Below are 20,297 nucleotides of genomic sequence, written 5' to 3'. Positions count from 1 at the left end.
TCGCTGGGCGGGTGCTGCTCCAGGTCAAAGGATTGCTGGGAAGGGGCAGCCAGGCGGGTGCAGTTGGGGCACTCCTTGGAGCCCTGGCGGCTGCCCGGCCAGCCCTTGCAGTGCCTGCTGACGCCGTGGGAGCCGCCGGCGCCGTGCCCGTGGTGGCCGTGGTGACAGTCGTCCTGGGCGGCCCCTTTCATCACCACCAGCTCCATGCCGTCGTTCTCGTGGTCCGACAGCATCGGCCGCTCGCCGGAGATGGTGTAGACTCGTGGCTTGGCTGCCTCGCTCGGGATCTTCTCCGCCTGCTCCTCGAAGCTCCTCTCAAACTTGCCGTCCGAGATGACCGAGAGCCGGCGCTTGTTCTGTGCAGCCTGTTGCATCTCAGGGGAGTCCTCCTGCCCGATGTAGGAGTCTGCCAGCAGGTGATCTGAAACAGAAGGCACGTGTTCCTTAAATCCAAAGCACCCCAGATTCGAACTCAAATTCACGAGGCCCTTTGCTGCTGCTGCTGCTGCTGCAGGAAGGGGAGTAAGGAGAGAAATACAGCAGGTGCCCCCAGGAAGCATTTCAGATGAACGAGTGCCCACTGCTGCCTTCTGAACCTCCAGAGCTGGCACTGAAATGAGAGACATTCCTCACAAAGAGGCCCAATATTGTAAGCGTGTGTGGCCACCAAGGCAGGTCTTATTGCACAGCCTGAAAATGCTCCCAGTGCAAGACAGCCCTGGTTCAGCTGCAGCCCTGACTGCTCCAGGGGGTTCTGGAGGCTACTGAGCTGGTCTCAGTCTGCAGGACAAGGACCAGCACAAACCTCTGTAAGTGCCGAACTCTGTTTTACACTTTGAGTTCTTTTAGAACACTGGGAAAGAGTTTCTTTTTTTCCTCCTGATTTTCTGCCAACAGGGCAGGTACTGATCCTGGCTGAGTGTACAGACTAGGGAACAAAAGGCTGGAGGGAAGTGCTGCAGAAAGGGCCCTGGAGGTCCTGGTGGGTGGCCAGTTGGCCCTGGGTCAGCAGTGCCCTGGCAGCCAGGAGGGCCCACCCTGTCCTGGGGGCACCAGGCCCAGCATGGCCAGCCGGGCCAGGGAGGGGCTTGTCCCGCTCTGCTCTGCCCTGGGCGGCCTCCCCTGCAATGTTGGGGCAGGTTGGGGGGACACAATTTGAGGAAGATCTGAAGCCATTGGAGAGTGTCCAAAGGAGGCAACGAGGATGGGGAAGGGCCTTGATTTGGAGCCATGTGAGGACACCGTGTGTGGTTGGCACTGAACAGGCTCTCCAGGGCAGTGGGCACAGCCCCAATCCTGTCTGAGTTCAGGAAGTATTTGGACAACGCTCTGAGGGACAGGGTGGGATTGTTGGGCTGTCCTGGGCAGGGCCAGGGAGTTGGACTCAACAGCCCTTGAGGGTCCCTTCCCACTCAGATATTCTATGACACGAATATGACATGACAGAAATGCAGACAGCCTTCAGCTGACAGGTGCAGCACAGCACCCCTGGCCAGCACACCCACTGTGTGAGCAGACAGTGACAGCACAGCCCGTGGAAGCTGTCCTGGAGGAAAACACAGCAGCTCCCTTTGTAGGGTAGGAAGATGGAAAGGAGACAGGCCCATGAGTGCAACTATCTTTGGAGCCCACACACTGGATGAAGTGCCAGGAAATCTCAGCATTTCCATGGCAATTCCATGCATGAACCCAACAGTAGCTCCCACCCACCTGCTAATCCTTTTTCAAGTGGCTGTTAATTACCTCTTACACTTCCCTTCAGATGGGAAGCAGCTATAGGGGACTGGCAAAAAGGCTCAGCAGGGAATGCATTATTCATGTGACTACTACCCCGAAAAAATGAAATCATTAGTGTCCAGCACAGACAGCAGCACTTAAAACAGACACAGAAGGAAAACCCAAGCCTTCACTTCAGCAGATATTTAAGGAGCTACTGAGTCATGGCCTGGAAGAACTCAGCCACAGTTTGAGGCTTGGCTGGATTGATACTGGCCATGGAGAGATGAAGGAGGAAGAAACCTATCTCAGGACAAGACTGGTGGTGTATGAGTGTGACACAGGCCTTTCACTGCTGCCACATTCTGCTGCCTTTGAAGGGCTCTAGTCACCCTCTCAGGAGGGCCTTCCCAAGCTGCAGACTGTCAGATTTTGAATCTGAAATCCATCCTGGATCGGGCTCACACTGCCCAGGGCCTCTCCCCCTGCTCTGTTTGCAACCAAGACTGACCAGAACTGAGCTGGTCCAGGGTGTCACCCTTATCTCATTTTTCTGCTTGAGACACGACTTCCTCCAGCACCACCAGGAGATAAACTCATCTCTGGCCACTCTGCTCCAGGAGTGACTGTCAGGACGGCTCAGGCTTTGTAGTGAGGCCTCACAGTCGGGATACTGGAGCCAAGCACGAGTCTTAAAGAAAGAGCTGTGCCCTGCTGACCTTGCAGCTGATGCTGTCTTTCCAGGCTTCCCATGAAGTCAAAAATGCATGTCTAGATGTAGTGAGGAGTCATGCACCTCACTGATACCATCCAGGTAAAATAGGAAAGGCAGGTCTCCTGCACAGAGACGGTGTGGACATCAGCACCTATTCCAGGAGGAAATCCTGACGGACAACAAGGGCCATTCCAGTGGAAAAAGGTGCTCCACCAGCTGTCAGCCAGCAGCTTGTCCACCCAGTCCTTCCAGCTGCAGGATACAGACCAACCAGTGCAGAAAGAGTCCACAGGCTCCAAAGCCTCTCCAACCACGTCTCACCCCTCAAAGGGCAGCAGGTGAGGGGATCTGCTCTCCAGCACCTCAGCTCCTCTCCAGTTCCAAGACTAACTGTGCTCCGGAGTGGGCAAGTCCTGGGAAAACACCACCAAGTGACTCTCCGAGATCTGCCAAGATCTGTGCCGGCTAATAGTGCCAAGCACACCATTTTTAAAATTAAAAACAAAGGCCAGTTCTCAGTACTCATCTCAACTTGTCAAACTTACTAATCTGTGTGGGCACAGTGACGCTACAGATTTCTCCACCAGCCCAGAATCGTGGCTGACAGCTGCCCCTGCTCCTCCTGAAATGATTACTAGGATGGAAGATGCACAGCCTCCTCAGAGCAAACACTCAGGAGTGTCACCTTCCCTCACACACTGACAGCAGCACAATTCAGAGATCTGAGAGCTCCTGAGCTCTGGGATCTGTGGCTAAATGGAAAAACGAAGCCCCCAAAGCACAGTATGTCTGAAAATGGTGATGATCACAAGTGCAAAGAGACCAATTCCACTCTCTGTTTTATAAGCACTGAGGCCTGTTCAGCCCCATAAAATTTACAGACGTGCAAGTGGGACAGGCCTGGTTCATGTAAAAGTCAGTTTTTTTACTGAAATCCTGACAGGATTACAATTCTTGATCAGATATAGTTGACATCAACTACCTGTCTGATTTAGCATGCAAAATATGAGGACAATTCTTTCTTCCTACCTTATTTGTCCCTTCCTCGAGGTGTTTTCACTTGTACTTATGTAGGAGTTTTCATGATTTACACTACAAAAGGCTGCCAGCACACCAATGTGCTTTCATTTTGTGAAACAACTGGATAATTCTTTATTTTCATTCAATTTAGCACCTTCAGTAACTACACACTGAAGAAACAACTTCATATGCAAAGGGAATGTGATGCTTCATTCCAGACTTGTCGTTAATATGGAATTTGTCTACAGAAAAAAAGTCAGTATGGAAGGAAAAGAGATTCAAAAATCCATCATAATGAATTATTGGCTGCTAAAACCGAACCTGCACCATTTCAGGAGCAAGTCTGGGCGCTCACATACACGTGAGGTCACACAAACAGGCAGCCCCAAGATGTGACCAGTGACCCTTTCTGTGCTTGCAGCAAACTGGATACAGGTGCCACCTGCCTCCACTGTGGTTAACAGTTTGCTTCTGACAAGAAAAAAAGTCGGGCTGGTCCAGGAATCAATCCTGAATTAGATCTGAGCCACAGGGATGCTGAGGGGTGAGACAGAGGGACACTGAGGGGAGTTCAGCAGTGCCTGGCAGTCAGCTGCAGCAGGCTGCTGTTAACACCCTGTGCCTGGTGACTGCTGCTCCCCTCATCGCATTGTCACATCGCTCTCGTCACTTCTCCCACTCCCAGCTGCTCCATCCAACTGCCACAGCAGCCCAGGCCAGCGTGACTCGGGACTCCTGGCACAGCTCCCTCCTCTCCAGCCACTCCAGGGAATCTGGCCTGGGAATGCCTCTGCTCTCCCACCTGCCTTCAGCAGCAACACCTTTGTCTCACACAGCTGCAAAGCTACTCGGGACCAGACAAATCAGGCTCCTCAGATGGGTTTCTTCCCATCTAGATTTCTGTTGTGCCTGAGATACTTCACAGCCAGATGAAGGGAAGGAGACAACCATGCCTCTATCTGTAGATCATGAGTCTGTTGGTAACAGAAACATCCAAATGGTACTGTCATCACTTCCCTGCCACCTGGGCCGAGTCCAACAGCCTGTCCAGAGCCCAGGGGCTTGACAGCCTGGTCCTGAGGGCCAACCCACTTCTCACTCCCCTTGTCATTTACTTGAACACATGTTGGCCTCATTGAACACATTTGGCCTCACTGCTCCTGTCTGACATTTCTTTCTTCCCCTTCCACACAGCACTGCCCACCCCAGTCCCCAGGGCACGTGTATCAGCAAAGACACTGCCAGCACTGATAACCTGTGCTGGGTAACTGGCAGCATCCTGGAAAAGAGAGAATCCACACTTTCAGTACATCTAGTTCCCAATAACCAGACCCTTATTAGACACTTACAATACATCCTTTCTCAGCCAGTAACTCCAACCTGAGCACTCGCTCTGACCTGGGGAACTGTGAAAGGACTTGGGCTGTTTTTCTTTCACTGTCACCACGTTCCTGTAGAGCAGGGAACACGCTGGGATCAGCCCCAGCTGACTGATGCCCATCCACAATTCACAGCAGGGAACACGCTGGGATCAGCCCCAGCTGACTGATGCCCATCCACAACTCACAGAGCCGAACTCGCCTCTGCTGCAGATTGCCTCGTAACCCCATGGGATAGAAGTTTATAAATCAAGGCAGAACATGGCCAAAAGGCACAGACAGAAGCACCAAATTTATTCCTGCATTTAGCAGCTAAACTGATGATTAAAGCACCTTAGATTTAAAGCTTCCGCTCCAGCATCAGAAGCAAAGTGGCAAAGGGGAATCCAGATAAACCCTATTAAAAGAACATCTGTCATCTCAGCAAAATAAATTTCAGAGAGATGGTTCTCTCTTCCCTGCTCCACCTCAGCTGGATCTCTCTGGACCTGATGTTTATGGTACCAATTTTAAATGAAAGAACTGACTTGGCCGCTGAAGATGAAGGGGGAGGTTTTGGGTGCACAGTTTATGGCCCTGCAGCATCGCTCACAGCAGCAGGAATGAAGTTAATGCTGGTTTTATCTTACACCCAGAGGAGTCCAGGTGATCAGTGAGGAGAGCAGAGACCATAAAAACTATTCAAAGTGCACAGCTGAGCAGTTTCTCTTGCAGTCTCAGTTCTGAGACCTCCCACATGCCCGTGCCTGCCCCTCGGGTGTGCTCCTCCACTCCCTCATCAGAGCCCTAATGCAGAGCTCCCTACTGTGTCCTTCCCAAAGCTGCTGCACTCCAGTGGGACCCCCCAGCACAGGGCTGGCAGCCCCTCTCGCTGGGCTCAGGGCTGAGGTGTAGCCAAGAAACAGGCATGGGAAAAAAGGGGAAACTTGTTCAAAACATTGAAGCACGAGGCAGGGATCTAAAAATGGAGATACGACAAAAAAAAAAGGTCACGGTGGCATTTCAGCCGTGCAGGAGCTTCAGAGTCAAGTGAGTGAACAGAATCACTGAATCACAGAATAGCTGGGGTTGGGAGAGCCCTCTGGGGATCATCCAGTCTAACCCCTCTGCCAAGGCAAGGTCATCCCCAGCAGGTGACACAGGAACTCATCCAGCTGAGTTTGGGATGTCTCCAGAGAGGGAGACCCCACACCCTCCCTGGGCAGCTGTTCCAGGCTCTGCCACCTCCATGGAAATGAGTTCTGCCTCATAATGAGGTGTTGTTTTAGTTGTGTTTCAGTTTATGGCCATTGCTCTTGTCCTGTCACTGGGCACCATTGAACAGAGCCTGGCACCATCCTCTTGGCACCTGCCTTAGAGATATTTGTATGGATTGATGAGACCCCATTTGAGCCTTCTCTTCTCTAGACTAACCAGGCCCAGCTCCTGCAGTCTCTCCTTGTGTGAGAGATGCTCCAAACCCCTCATATCTTTGTGATCTCTGCTGGACTCTCTGCAGTAGCTCCTTGTCCTTCCTGATCTGTGCATGATGATGTGCACAGTGTTCACTGTGGGTTACCCAAATCCTGACCACAGCCCTGCTGTGACTGTACCGGGCACCACGACCCCACTGCTGCCGAGGAAGGAATGTCACACACTTCCCTGCAGAGCCACAGGGAAGAGGCAAGGGCTGCTTCTGAGAAAGCAAGGGAGCTGCTCTGAGAAACCACAAGGTCACTTAGCTATGACAAAATGGTTCCAATTGGTCTTCTGTGCTCAAATGGGCCCAGAAAACAAACAAACTCCAGATAGTATCGACACGGTGTCTCAGAGGTGAGTAACCTTTTAGTCTGGCCTCTAACATTAATGTGAACAGATGAAATTGTAACTGTGAGACAAGACCCAAAGGAGCAAGTGGCAGCTCCATCACTGGCCTCAGCATCTCCATGGAAACACTGTGACCTATGCTTTCATTCCCTTTATAAGCCAGCAACATATTCCATGGCAAATTTCAGGATACACCCACACCATAATTGCTCTGGCTTATGCTGGAAGTGGCCTGAAACCCACAGAGGTGAGGCTTCACATCCCTGCTCTGCCCTGAGCTCAGGCCACCTACAGCCCCCTCCAGAGCACAGGCTCTTTCCAGAAAGGCCACCCCCACTGCTCAAGGCCACCTCATCAGCACAGGGACACACTGGGAGCAGGGCCAGGGGCACTGCTGGCCCATCCTGGGGACAGGGCAAACATCCTCAAGAATAAAAAGACCTCCTTGGTGCTTACCCTGCACCAGGCTCCACGGGCAGCTCCACAGCCTGACCAGTGGCAAACTGCAGGTCCCTCAGAGCTCCAGCTTCACTTCACGGAGGCACAGAAAGCACAGCTCGCAGGTTGCTTTAGCCTGAAGCACCTGCAGGGCCTCACAGCGGGGTCTCTCCAGCCCCAGGCCAGTTCTGGCAGCCTCAGGAGGCTCCTCTGGGTGTGGCTGCTCCTCCACACACACTCCCAGCCTCTTCAGAGGCAGCCAAAGCCGGGGCTGCAAACACGATGGGTTGATCCGGAGCAGGCTCTGCACCTGGGACAGGTGTAACATGTTTTGTTCCTGCCACCCCTCCCCACTGTCATTTGGCTCACAAGTGCCCTCTTCTCCTCACACATTATACTGATGATTGAAAGATGAGGCAAAAACAAAGGAGAGACACGAAGATGACCTTTTTTGAGCTTAAAATGAAGCTTGTTCCGGTTTCAGGAAAACACCCCTTTGGTTTGTACTGATGCAAACCAGTGGCCAAGCTGTTTTTGCAAGAATCACATGAAATTTGGGTCAAAATCAGCGAGGTAGCTCTGGCCCATGGCCCATCACCTCTGCAGCACAAACCACACCTTGTATCTGCTGGAATCTCTCCCTTTCTCTTGTTTCCAGAGCCCTTCCCACTCATCCTGCCCAGAGCAGTCAATCCCAGGGCAGCCCAGAGCTGCATCCCACAGGCCTGCACTCCAGCAGCAACCCCACCGAGCAAAATAGAAACTGCCTGAGAAAAAGTAACAGGAAAACAACCCACACATCTCCCTCTCTTTCCTCTGAGGATCACTGTGCCTGACTCCCAGCTCACTGGCATGCATCACTGCTTCCCCGGGCAGGAGGGAGCTTCTCAAAGGCTCTGCTTGCTGTCCTTTTTAATGTCACTGCCCTGGGTACCTTCTCCTCTCACAGTGTCAGTACACGGAAATAACAAAATCTCAAACATTATCTCAGTGTGGGGCCTCTGACATCTAAGCTGGGAGAAAGGAACTGTCCAAAATTCCATGAGGTTTGGTAACACTTTGAGAGGTTATTTCTTCTGTGCTTTGTCCTCTGCAGCCTTTTTACCTTTCCCTTCCACAATATTTCAGTCCTTTCCTCCTACAGTAAAACCACGCCCCAGACAAGATGGAAAGTCTTTGGAAGGTACCAGAAAGCTACAAAAGTCAGCAAGGACTCAGCACAGGGACAGTCACACGACATTGGTGAGCCATGAAGTTCCCAGGCCTCACATCAGGAAGAGTCAGAAGTTGCAACCAACAACAAACACTCTTCCTCGCCTTTTCCCACTCCGTGTCACCCCACATTACCTGCAACCCTCTCCACCCCCTGCTGCTGGTCAGTCCCACACCCACTGCCCCAGCAGGCACACGGAGCACACCCTGACTGCAGCTGTACTGAAAACAGAAGGTAAAAAAGCCTTGCACGTAACTCAGCCCTCCTTAAAATGCCCGCACGTGGCTGCTGGCCCATCCTGCTGACACACAATCCCTCTGCAGTTCTTCACTACCACTCCCCAGTTTCCCAGGGACTTTCTGCCACACCAGCTCTCCAGAGGAGCCACCAGAAATACACTCTGTGGTGTGGAAGTTACTAATGAAGAACAAGCTCCTTGATCAGTTGTAGAACGTGATCCTATGAGGGTTACAAAAGCCATTAGACCATTTCCTTTCCTTGGAGTCAAGCGACTCTAAAGATGAAAAAGGTCAGAGCAAAATGAACAATCCTCAGAGAACAAAGTGCAGCAGAAGTGGAGTAAGTTGGGGCAGTGTCTGCACACTTGGTATCTCCCCCAGGTCAATCTCCTGGGGCTGAATTAGCAGGTACAGCAGCAAAAGAGCTGACAGCCCAAAGACACACACCCACCTCATTTTCTGCATGAGGATTGCCCTCTGCAGGGAGAGAGGAGGGTTCAAGCTCCTGGATCCACAGAAGAGCAGGATCCTGCCCTTCCCTTCTCCCTCTAGGCTTTCACTGTCCCTCTGATGGCTCTACCACCTTCCTGCTCCTCAAAAACCATGACTGAGAGTTCATCCTACGGCTCCACCACTCTGCCTAGCCAAAGGTGCAGCCTTCAGAAACTTGCACTGTGATCCCGTGACAGAATCTCTGCAGGAAGCAAAGACATGACTTCCCTGTGACTGGACCAGTGGGATGAATAAAAGGGAGCCAAATTTTCTACTCTCAACATATTTTATAGGATAGCAACCTTCCTACCATGGTTATTTATACAGAAGTGTTACAGACTGTGTTAAATTATACACTGCAGGATTTCAGAAGATGACTTAAAAATGACGCTTCTTCCCCCCCTTCTTTAGAATTCAGAGTAATTTCTAGGGAATTTTTTTTTATTTCCAAGTGAGTACTTGAGGATCCCATAAGTATTGTGGTATTTCCATGTGTACCTCTCACAGTTTGATTCTTGCCTGTGGCAACTAAATTCACTCGGATTCAAGACAGTCTCAAGCTTGACACACCAAGGGGCAGTGGGTGAAAAGGCTTCCCTGGAGAGCTTAGGGATGTGTAACAAGCACAGAGGGGGCTGAAGTGCTGCTCTGTGGAGCCCAACACATTATCCAGGAGTCACATCAGCTCCATTTCCATGTTCTCCTTACCCACAGTCCAAGAGGAACAAGCAACCAGGAGCACCCCTAAGGCTGAGTAAACAACAATAGCTTTGTAAGTGCAGTCAGAGAGGCTCCTGGTCCTTGGAGGTGAGCAGAGCTCCCCAGCCCTCAGGCACCTGAACAAACCTGCAATTGTCTCCATCAGAGATTCCCTGCCTGGCCTGAACGTGACCCCACAGGTGCCGTGAGGGCACTACAAAGGGAGCAGGAGCCACCACTTTCTCCCTGTTGGAAACTGGGCTGGGGGGGCTGCAAAAAAAAAAGGCCCAGCAAAGACTCCAGCTGGCAGGAACAGCTGCAAAACGGCCACGATGGAAGGATGGTTTTGCCACCCTGGCAAGCTCCTGCCAGCCTGTCTGCCCAACCCTCCCTTCCTCCTCTGCCTCCCAGACACTTCATCTCAGCTGCACTAAAGCCCAGCCTTTCCCCACCCTTCCCTTCCTACCACCACGGGCTGTTCTTAGACCAAATATTGTAAGTAAAGTGTCACTGGAGTTCCTCATGCCTGAAAAACATCCAGGAAAATTGCAGTACGTTGTTTTAGAGCCCTTCCATTCACAGTGTTAGCACAACTCAGCCAAGGACAACTTGAAGGTCATTAGAAGAGATCCAAGAAAAAAGGCAGGGACTCATTCAGCTTGCTGCCAAAGACTAGTGTGACTGGGCTTGCTCTTTTAGCAAGAGGTTTAAACACACACAGAAATCACTTAAAATTACAACACCACTCTACATCACGTTCTGTTTAATAACTTTATCCCCCGCAAAACAGTTCAACAGTACAGAACAATCTGCTACTTATTCACGTAGGATTTTCTGTGGATTCCACGAGATTTTCTATAGATTTTTTAGTGAATGTATTGTCTGCAAAATATTTTCTTTCCTCAAAGAAAAGGCAGAGCCCTGCTAGAAGTCTAGTGAGTTTCTCTTGTGTGCCCTTTTGCCCATCAAGTAGAACTCATCATAAGCTGATGGGGACAGTACCTTGCATCTAAAATACTGACACATTAACTGGCTGATGCCCTCAACTGGGCAACTCTCAGTTTAACCCCTGTGGAAGCAAACCCTGGGAATAAATCCAGATGTTACCTTTGCCAGCAAGGACAGATTGCTGCACATACACTAAGCACACCAGTGAACACACTAAAACTCCTCTTTTTTTAGTTCCCAGTGAAAGCAAGACCTAGGAGTGACATACCAGTGCAGAAGCCTTGTGCGGTGCTGTCACCTCCCAGCTGAAACTTCTCCCAGGGACATCAGCTCCAGGGGTGCATTTACCACAGGGCACTTGCCCACTGTAAGTGAACTTGTCCCCACAGCCCACCCAGCACTGAGTCACCAAACTGCCTCTTCTCCTCGAGTGACTCCTGCTGAGCTCTCCCCCCGACCCTTTATGATAAAGTAAATGCAGTGTGATTTTAGGGCTATCCAGCAGCAGGTGCATGCACAAACAAGGCACAGCAGTTCTCTTACCTGAGCCGTTCCTGCCTTCGGGGTGGTTTTGTGACAGGTATTCTCCAAAAGCCCTCGCCGCTCTGCGTGTCCCAGCAAAGGAGAGAGACAGAGATGGGGAGTGGTTAAAGGCCAAGGCAAGAAGGAACAGTTCAACACCAACAAACTGCTGAGTTCCTGCAGCTGCCACTCCATCTCAGCCCCAGCTGACATCAGTGTTAACCTGCTGCCACAGCAGTGAGGCCTTCCTGGTTACACAGTGTTCTCCTGGCCAGAGGGGGACACACAGCTGCACTACAAGTCCAGGACTACATCAGTCTTTACCTTCCCTGTTAAAACTGAAAACTAGAATTGAAATGCACTTGCATTAAATCTGGCCTTGTTTCTCTGATGCACACAGGAACTGGCTCACTGTCTTCAACCCCCTCCTGGCAGCTCACAGGAGGAGGAGTCTCCACCACAGCACCAACCACCTCTCCGGCCTCCTACTCAGGTCCTGAGTGCTCCCACCCGTGAGCTGCAACAGCCTAGATATGAATGCTAATGCTCATTTTAACCACCTGCACCCCAAGTTCTCAAGCACCAACTATGCCAGTGATTGGATTACTGGAGAAGCTTATTTGAGAGACACCCACAGCTACCCCAAAAAGCAGTTCCTGGTTCTCTGATGGATTGAGGTCCCGCAGATGACCGAGATTTTATTGGAATATATTAAGAACTAACGAAGCAGAGGGAGCTCAACCCTTATCACACATCAAGGCCTACGTAAGAGAGCAAACCTATGAATATTCCAACCAGGGAAAAGCGCTCTGCTTGCAACCTACACAGCAAAGGAATCCTTGGTCAAGCCATGCATTCCCTGGGATACAGTCATCTCCAGACTCCAATTGCCAGGGCTTTTATACAGTCCTGCTGCAGTGCTTGTTCTCCTGTACCCAGCAGACCTGTGACTCAAGAGAGCCAACACTAATGCCAGCTTTTCCCCAGCCATCCATCTTCCCCAGGTTTGTACAACAATCTCTCCAGGGTCTGCAGCCTCGCAATCAGGCTGAGTTGCCAATGGGCCTCACAAAGGGGAGGTGAAACAGCCACCCATCTCCTTGGCAAGCCAAGCCAACAGACCCAGAGCCCACCAGCACAGCAGCATCTCTTGGGAAGGAGACAAGACTTGCTGCAACAGGGGAGACCGTCCACATCAAGGTACCACATCCACTGTCCTCCTCCTTCAGACGTGCTCAGCCTCAACATCCCTCTCCAGTTCAAGCTGCTGCAAGAATCTCCTAAGGGCCACTAAATATCTAAGTGGAAAATGGCTTTGACCTCCAAAACAACCTTCTGCTCTGCTACCCGATGCAGCAGCAAACCCCAACTCGTGTAGCCACTGCTTTTAGGCACCTCCTCCCAAAGGGGAAAAATTAGCAAAGCTGCAACGCACCTCCCAGCACGGCTCGGGCTGGAGGGAGAGGGAAGTCCATTTGTCATCCTCAGCCAGCAACGCGGGATCGATACGAACAATGAAGAAAGAGTAATTTAATCTCCCTGGGACTAAATTTCAGCACAGCCCAATGCAAAATGCTTTGGAGCAGCACAGCTGGAGCTGTGCAAGAAGCAAGGTTTAAGCTTCTGCATCTTTACAGACTTAACATCCAGCGCTCAGCTCTTCCCTGTTTCTGGATCCTCACCTGTCTAGTCCCAGGCTGTACCTTCAGACACTCACTTGGGGTGGCAGCTGCCCAAACTGTCCTCCTCAGTGCCTAAGCGCACCTAAAGATGGTCACACAGATGCTCTGTCACAGGGGGAGATGTACAACCAGCCCACAATCCCCACTACAAACAACAGAGGGATGATCATCAAGGTTCACCCAATCCATGGATGTTCCCTCCACCAACCTTTCTGTCCGGGCAAAAAGCAGGACTTGGTCCCAGGACAACAAACAAACACAGAGTTGGGAGCTGGAATGTGGTTAATTTGGGGCAGTGGTTGAGCCACGATCCCTGGAGGGATTTAAAAGACAAGTAGATGTGGCACTTGGGGACAGGTTTAGTGGTGGATGTGGCAGCGTTCGGTTTGCAGTTGGACTCGTCAATCTTAGAGGTCGTTTCCAACCTAAATAATTCTATGATTCTATCATCAGGACATGCAGCTGCAAGAGCATTCCTGAGTTATTCCTGAGCTACTCCTGCACTCCATGTCAGAGGTGAGTAAAGCTCAGCCAAAGCCCCAGCTGATCCAAGCAGCATCCACAACAGCCCAGCTTTGAGCGGGTGCCTGGGCTTGAGACTGCCAAGATCCCTTCCACCAAGACTTCTGGGACTCCAAGGCTTCCCAAGGAAATGTCTGTCCTTGCAAGGCATCACCAACACCATTCACAAACAGAGCTCTTACACCCTTGGGAAAGACTCTGAAGCTTCTCTTTTGCATCAGCAGTTATTCCGTGTAGATAAAACAACAATGAACAAGTTCTTAGGTAATAATTTATCAGAGAGAGAACAAGGGGATTTACACAAAAAATGGTGAAATATGATGATAAAATGTAGTCTGTAACTAGTTCAAAAGCTCCTAGATCATCTATCATTCTCTCCATTTATCTCTGCCAACGCCTGAAGCTGATTTGTCTTTCTGAAAACCTGAACCAACGCAGGCTCAAAAAACTAGTACCAAACACTTTCTAAGAGCCAGACTGAAAACTGGCTAACACAGAGCCAGAGAGAAGCAATGCCACCCTCCACGGTGAAATGCTTTCCATGGTGAAAACAGTGTCACTCAGAGCAGGAGCCCAAGCAGGGAGGTGCTGCAGTGTCTCCAACCTCCCTCTCCTGTTTGCCCAAGCGCACGAGGCAGGAGGGTGCAATCCCAAGTGCCAGAGCCCCCGGGGAACAGGCAATACCCAGACCTCTCGGGCAGGATGGAAGCCCAGTGGAGGAGTACAAGGCTGCTCCAAAGCCCTGCTGCCCTGCCCGGGCTGAACCTGCACTTCTGTGCCTGCCTTTCCACCCCCACAGCTCTCAGACCCCACAGGCCACGCCAACAGCAAATTTGGACACGCGGTCGCAGCTCTGCCCCGACAGCAAACACGGCAGTGACGCCTGCACAGCACACTGTGCAACGGGGGGTTTCCAGCCAATTACACCGCAAACTTCAGACTAATTATTTTGCCTATTATCTCAGTGGTTCTCTTCTGCATTCCTGCTTCCCAAGTGCCATCGGCTCCTCCTTGGCTGTGCCTCAGAGGATCTCCCACTGATGTCTGCACGTGCCCTTTGCCAAGGGGACTCTGATGGCCATGCTGATGGCTCCTTATGCCTGCTTTCCCCTTGCCAAGCCTTTTGTGTTCCTTCTCTGCCCTCACTGTGCTCACAGCCACCCCAGTTTACCAGCACCTGCCGTGCCATTCCCCCCTCTCCTTGGCTACCCATTGGTTTCATCAAAATAAAGCCAGAGCAAAATTCAAACAGATGGTAGCTGCTCTGTTCATCCCATTCTTTTCTAATCCTTTAATCTACACCCTGTATCACCACAAGTCACACAATCAGACTTTTCTCTCAGCTCAGCTTTGCCTCCACTGTCACCAGCAATGGAGTTCAAGCCCCATCACACCGTCAGATGGCACTGGACACAAAACTCCTCAACTGGGCTCTGAGCAGAGACACTTTGGGATAATTTAGCTGGCCAAGGATGAAAAAAAAACTTGTTTCACATAAATGAGATGAGCTGCAAGGTGCCTCAGAGCTGCACGGGCTGGAGAGCTATAACCCTGAGTGCAGGACAATGCAAAAGCTGCATACAAATGAGCAGGTAGTACTGAGAGGTTATCAGCTGATGACATGACAAGTTTAGCCCTGACTCATCTGCAGGTTCTCATCTTAATGGCAGATCAGACCTGCATGTTACACAGTCAGCACAGCTTGATGTAGCAGAAGGACATGGAGCAGGGACCTCAGCTTCAGCACACTTCAGCCCAGCCCAAGCACAGCCCAGCCTGCCACGGCCCCAGAAACCACCAGCCAGCCCCTCCTGCAGCATTCCAGCAGAACGGCTCCAGGAACGAGGAGGGCGGGATGGGGCAGCACAACCCAGGCAGCAAAGGCAGCTGCCCTTCAAGGGGGCATTTTTCTGTCCTCACTGTGCACCAGATGGCAGAGCTGGACCCGGCTCTGGACCAGAACTGCGAGAAGCGCAGCCAGTCTAGACAGAGATTTGCTAGAAGGAGCGAAGCCACAAATAACAAAGAGCTCAATTACAGTGTGATAAGCACGGAATAGCCTTCATGTCTCTGAAATAATCACATCAGCTGGATAAAAGGGGCCTTGATGCACACTAGCAGCTACGAGAAACTGGTGCACGTAAATTTATGCAATCCACCAAACTGACACTGAACTGAGTGAAGAAATGTGGATTGAAACACTCAGAGAGACAGGAAAGACCTCAGATAACTCCATTTAGAGCAAGCTAAGCAAAACCTGGACTGTTCAAAAGTATTACATGGAAAAAATAAAGAACACCCACCACCTCCTTGTGCTCCTTCAGAAATAATGCCCAGAGGAGCTGCAGCAGGAATCTGTTGTGACAGCACCTGACAGTGCTGCATCTCAGGCAAACAGGAGACAAGAGACCTCCTGCATCATCAGGACCTACGTCCTCCTACAGCAGCAATCCTGCTCTTGTCACCAAGCAGAGAAGGGAACACCTCCAGCATACCCACAGTTAACAGCTCAGTCATTAAAGACTGTTGACACCTACGTTATTTAAGCCTAATAGTAACAATACCCCTGAGGAAAATTAGTTTTCTGAAATATCTGTGTAGAGAGATGGGAGCTGGAAAAATTTAATTTGAAAATTCTCACTCTCAAAGAAGGGAAAGCGAAGAATGTCAGCAACAGATTGTGAAGTCAAAGACCCCACGGCCCTGGAGGAATTTAGTCACGAAGTTTGGACAGGAGGAGAGAGGAAAAGCAGGAAGAAGTTGAAAGAAAAAGGCAATCAAAGAATGAGAGTTCATACCACTCACCAGAACGTTCACAGGCAGAAAAAAAGAATCTAGACTCCATGAAGAACCCCTCAGTCTAAGCCAAAAATCTCTCACACAGCAAGAAACCTGGGATAAGGAACATGTCCAAGTACCTCTGCACTTTGTCAATGCAAAACTTACCCTTTTACAGCAACTAATGCCGTGTTCAAAACCACTCTCCAGCCCTCCCTAATCAGTAGAGAGGGAGACCAAATCCTTGTATCTTTTTGGGGTACCTTGGACTAGATGCCAAAGTCCTGGAATTGGGCAAGATGAACCACACTCTCAACTCAAATATTTCCTATGCTAACTACAGCAAGGAGAGATGGTTCTGGAACACCCAGCAAGAGCCTCATGTCTGTTTGCTCGCACTGCCACGCTCTCCCAGAGAACAGCACGGGCCAAAGCGGAGCTGTAGGAAAAGACTTCCTTTACTGCCCCATTTGGGGGGCCAGTGTTCTTCTGTAGGTGTCAAGGCAGCAAGGGCAAAGACAGCCCGTTTCTAAGGGTTCATCTGCACCCTTGGAAGAGTGCTGGGGAAGCCAAGGAGCGTGGGTCACACACCCCCTGGCCCCGCAGGAGCCCAAAGCGCAGCAGCCCCGCTGCTGTCGGCAGAGGGGCAGCACCAAGGTCACGGCTCAAGGACGACTGCGTCATCCCTGCCCTCGGCACTCAGGAGCTGCACACAGGGCAATAAATGCACTCACAGGGAGGAAAACAGCCTGACAGGGAGATCTCCCAGCCCAGCACTTCGGGTGAGATCAGAGCAGCAGCTCCAAGCTCAGCCACTGCACGGCTGTGCGTGTGGAATCGGCGCAGGTCACTGCAACTCTCTCGGGAGAGCTCGACTACAGAGACCCAAACCAGCAGCACTGGGGGTGCTCCCCACAAGGCAGGCACAGAGCAACCGTGTCGTCAGTTTGGAAGAAGCTGTTTAAAAGACCCAGCACACAACAAGCCGTGTGGAGCTTAATTAATTCTCCTGGGACGGGAGACTCCCCTGAGCCGCTCTGCAGAGGTTTTAATTTAAGAATCCGGGGAGCCTGCACCTTCTGCTCAGATCCCATTATTCACATCAGCAAACAACCCATGCTCCTCGCTCAGTAAGAGTCAAGTGTGCACACAGACTCCATCCATTCATAATAAATACACATCAGTGGCCCCTTGGACTTGCAGAGGATTTCAGGAGATGATTTTTCTCTCCAAAGAAAAAGTCGTGAGAAATATGAACAGGGCAGAGCTCAGAAGAGACAGAGAAACCATCCCAGGGCACCTCTTTCTGCAGCAAAGGAGCAGGATTCTACAGCTGCCTGTACCCACAGGGCACCTGATCATTGCAGCAGTGCTACCACACAGGTGACCCAAGACCCAGCACTCGAAGGATGGACAGAACAGTCTCTATAGCCTTATCCAGTGCCCTGCAGAGCCCGTGCTGTAGATAAGGACACAGGGAATACATGGGGGAGGATCCAGGGCAGAGCAGGGGGGCTGTGTGTCATCTGCTCTGGGAAGCCTGGAGGAAACCTTTCAGCAGGTGGGTCATCACCACCGTGGACATTCTAAGGGTGGCAGAGCCCGCAGGAGGCAGGGGCTGAGGTGTGCATGGAGGGGCAGGATGGAGGCACATGGACAGCACCTTCTCCACGCAAAGAGGCACCGCAGGGAGCCCCTCAGCAGGTTCTCTGCCCTCCTCAAAGGCTTTTTGGATTAGGCATTTCTAGCACAGGGCACCAACAGGGAGACACATAAAAACATCTGTCCTGTGCCGTGGTCTACGTGACCAGACACTCCTCAAGGACTTTAACGTTCCCCAGCCCAAGTCCAGCTAACTTTTGTTTTAGTCAAGCCACCCCAAGGCACACCAGCAAGAGACTTCTCAGGACTCCCACATAACTGTACCTGCAGGATGTCAGTAGTTCTAGCAGGTATGTAGGAAACCAGAGCCCCAGAGGCACCTCCCAGTCTCCACACAATTGATACTACCCGAGTAGCATCTGCCCACCTTGGTGTAGGCTAACAAGTCATTACATTCAAAACACATTAGTCGCTCCCAAACACCCACACAGCCATTTGAAATCTTACCAATTACCGAATATGTTCGTGTGACTGTCTAAATCCCACTCCCAGAACCCCATCGCAGCAGTTATGGTGCTTTACGTGTCGTTTCTGTACATCCACCTGGCTGACGTCACCAAAAAGAATCCCACTTCCAAATCTCTGGATGCCACCGAAAGCACCCGCGTTTCCTTTACTGATTATGGGCAGGGTGCACCAAAACATGGGGAAAAGTTGCAGGGTCTGCCCGGGGAGCCTTCCCAAGAGACACTCCAGACTTTGAAGGAAGGATTTCTTTACAACTCAAACAGATGGCAAGATACAGACAGCTCTGAATCCCTTCAAGCCATAAGACTTCTCCTTCCTCCCGGCACAGCAGAGATGCCATTAATGCTGAGTTACACAGAGAGGTGACTGAGATCCCTCAGCAACAGGGATCGCGTCCTACACATGACTCCAGGTTATTCTAATGCAATTTTTGTCTGACACAAAGAAGGTGTTACATAATGCAGCTGAAAAGTTTATTTCTCCCCATTTTTCTCCCAGCAGCAAAGAGCTGGTGTGGATGTAGCAGCGACAGACCTACCCCTCGGCACAGCTGTGCTGTAGGAGCAGCTAAAAAGCTGCGCCAATGCCCCCAAATAGTCACCAGATGATTTCTGTGACACTTGCACTGCAGAGTGGGAGAACTGTCCTCTCCACCTACCTGGGCACTGTAGCAAGCCTCACCTCTGACAGCTTTTTAAACCCCAGTAAATTCAAGCAGCAAATCTATTTTCTAGGATCTCCCGTGTTCGATACTGAGAAGCAGTGGGAGTAGTCAGCGAGTGGAACGCTACGCTGTAGGACAAGCAATATAAAAGCAGAACAGGCACAATACAGAACCCAAATCTTTTAACTGGTCCATGCAGTGGCTTGGGACGCTGCCGGAGAGGGCAGACGAGGTGGGTGCAGATTTCCGCACGGCAGTTTTCCCATTCAAAGTGAAAAGGGAGCCGCTGACTTTGCCCTCGGACACGCAGACGGCGTTTCAGCCGAGGAGAACCCACCGAGCCGAACCGACCGCGCTCCCAAAACCCGGAGCTCAGAAAGACCCATCCCTGACAAATCCACGCTCCTTGCCAACCCAGCAAACGGAACCTGCGGGCGCTGCCGCCGGGCCGGTGGCGGGGACACCTCCGAGAGAAGTCACCTCTCCCGAGGAGGATGGAGCGCTGGGTGCAGGGCGAGCAGAGTCACCCGCCAGTGCGCGGCTGGTTCGGGGGGCTCGGGGCAGCCAGAGACGGGGACCCACGGGCAGGGCTGCCATTCCCCCACCCCTCCATGGCCCTGGGGGACAAACCTCGGGCCGTGTCCGCAGCCAGTGCCTTGGCTCGTCCGGAGGCACCCGGGTCCCCCCAGCCCCGCAGAGCCCCCGGGGGCGCGCAGGGTCCCGGCAGCGCGGGGACCCCTCCGAGCGCACCCACCTCACTTTGGCCGCCACGGACGACATGGCCTCGTTCCTCAGCGTCTTCCTTTTGGACACGGCTGTGCCCATATTCGCGCGGGGGGGAGCGGGAGCGGCCGGGGGAGCGCTCATCGCCGGGCCCCGCGGCTGCCCATGCCGGGGCGCGCCCCTCGCCGCCGCCTCGCCGCCTCAGCGCCCCGCCATGCCGCCCCCCGCCCCGCCGGCCCCGCCGGCCCCGCCGGCCCTGCGCTCCGCCGCGGCCGCTGCCGCCCCATTGACTGCGGCAGGAGGCAGGGGAGGAGGCAGGGAGGGAGGGAGGGAAGGAGGAGAGGAGGGACGAGCCCGCCCCGCCGCCCAGGAAGCGCCGCTATATTTGGGCCGGCGGCGCCTCCTCCGTGCCTTGACATCATGGGGAGGGGGCGCCGGCCCCGCCTGAGGCAGAGACCCCCGGCCCGGAGACCCCCGGGGTGCGCGGCCGTGCCCGGCGCTGCTCGGTGCGAGCCCACAGAGGGGGGACGAGCGCTGAGGGGGCACATCGAGGGGCTGCACCTTCCTCCTGAGGGGCAGCTCCGATCTCTGCGCCCTGTGGGCAGGGACAG

General features: G+C 52.3%; 1 protein-coding gene across 2 annotated transcripts in view; it reads right to left on the bottom strand.

Annotated features, from left to right (window-relative positions):
• The window catches only part of NSMF (NMDA receptor synaptonuclear signaling and neuronal migration factor), a 42,798-nt gene extending 22,820 nt beyond the window's left edge, over window positions 1-19,978 (bottom strand). For both annotated transcript variants that reach the window (XM_027906744.1, XM_027906745.1), the window contains exons 1-3: window positions 19,718-19,978; window positions 11,209-11,270; window positions 2-421 (exon numbers count right to left, since the gene is read on the bottom strand). In XM_027906744.1, coding sequence (XP_027762545.1) covers window positions 2-421; window positions 11,209-11,270; window positions 19,718-19,830 — 595 coding nt within the window. In that variant the 5' untranslated portion in view covers window positions 19,831-19,978. The remainder of the gene's footprint in view (window position 1; window positions 422-11,208; window positions 11,271-19,717) is intronic.
• Window positions 19,979-20,297: the final 319 nt, after the last annotated feature.

This window comes from Empidonax traillii, unplaced genomic scaffold, assembly GCF_003031625.1.
Source record: "Empidonax traillii isolate 1590-97213 ecotype Southwest subspecies unplaced genomic scaffold, ASM303162v1 scaffold1350:size273897, whole genome shotgun sequence".
Taxonomy (NCBI): Eukaryota; Metazoa; Chordata; class Aves; order Passeriformes; family Tyrannidae; genus Empidonax; species Empidonax traillii.
This window is presented reverse-complemented; position numbering and strand designations above follow the sequence as displayed.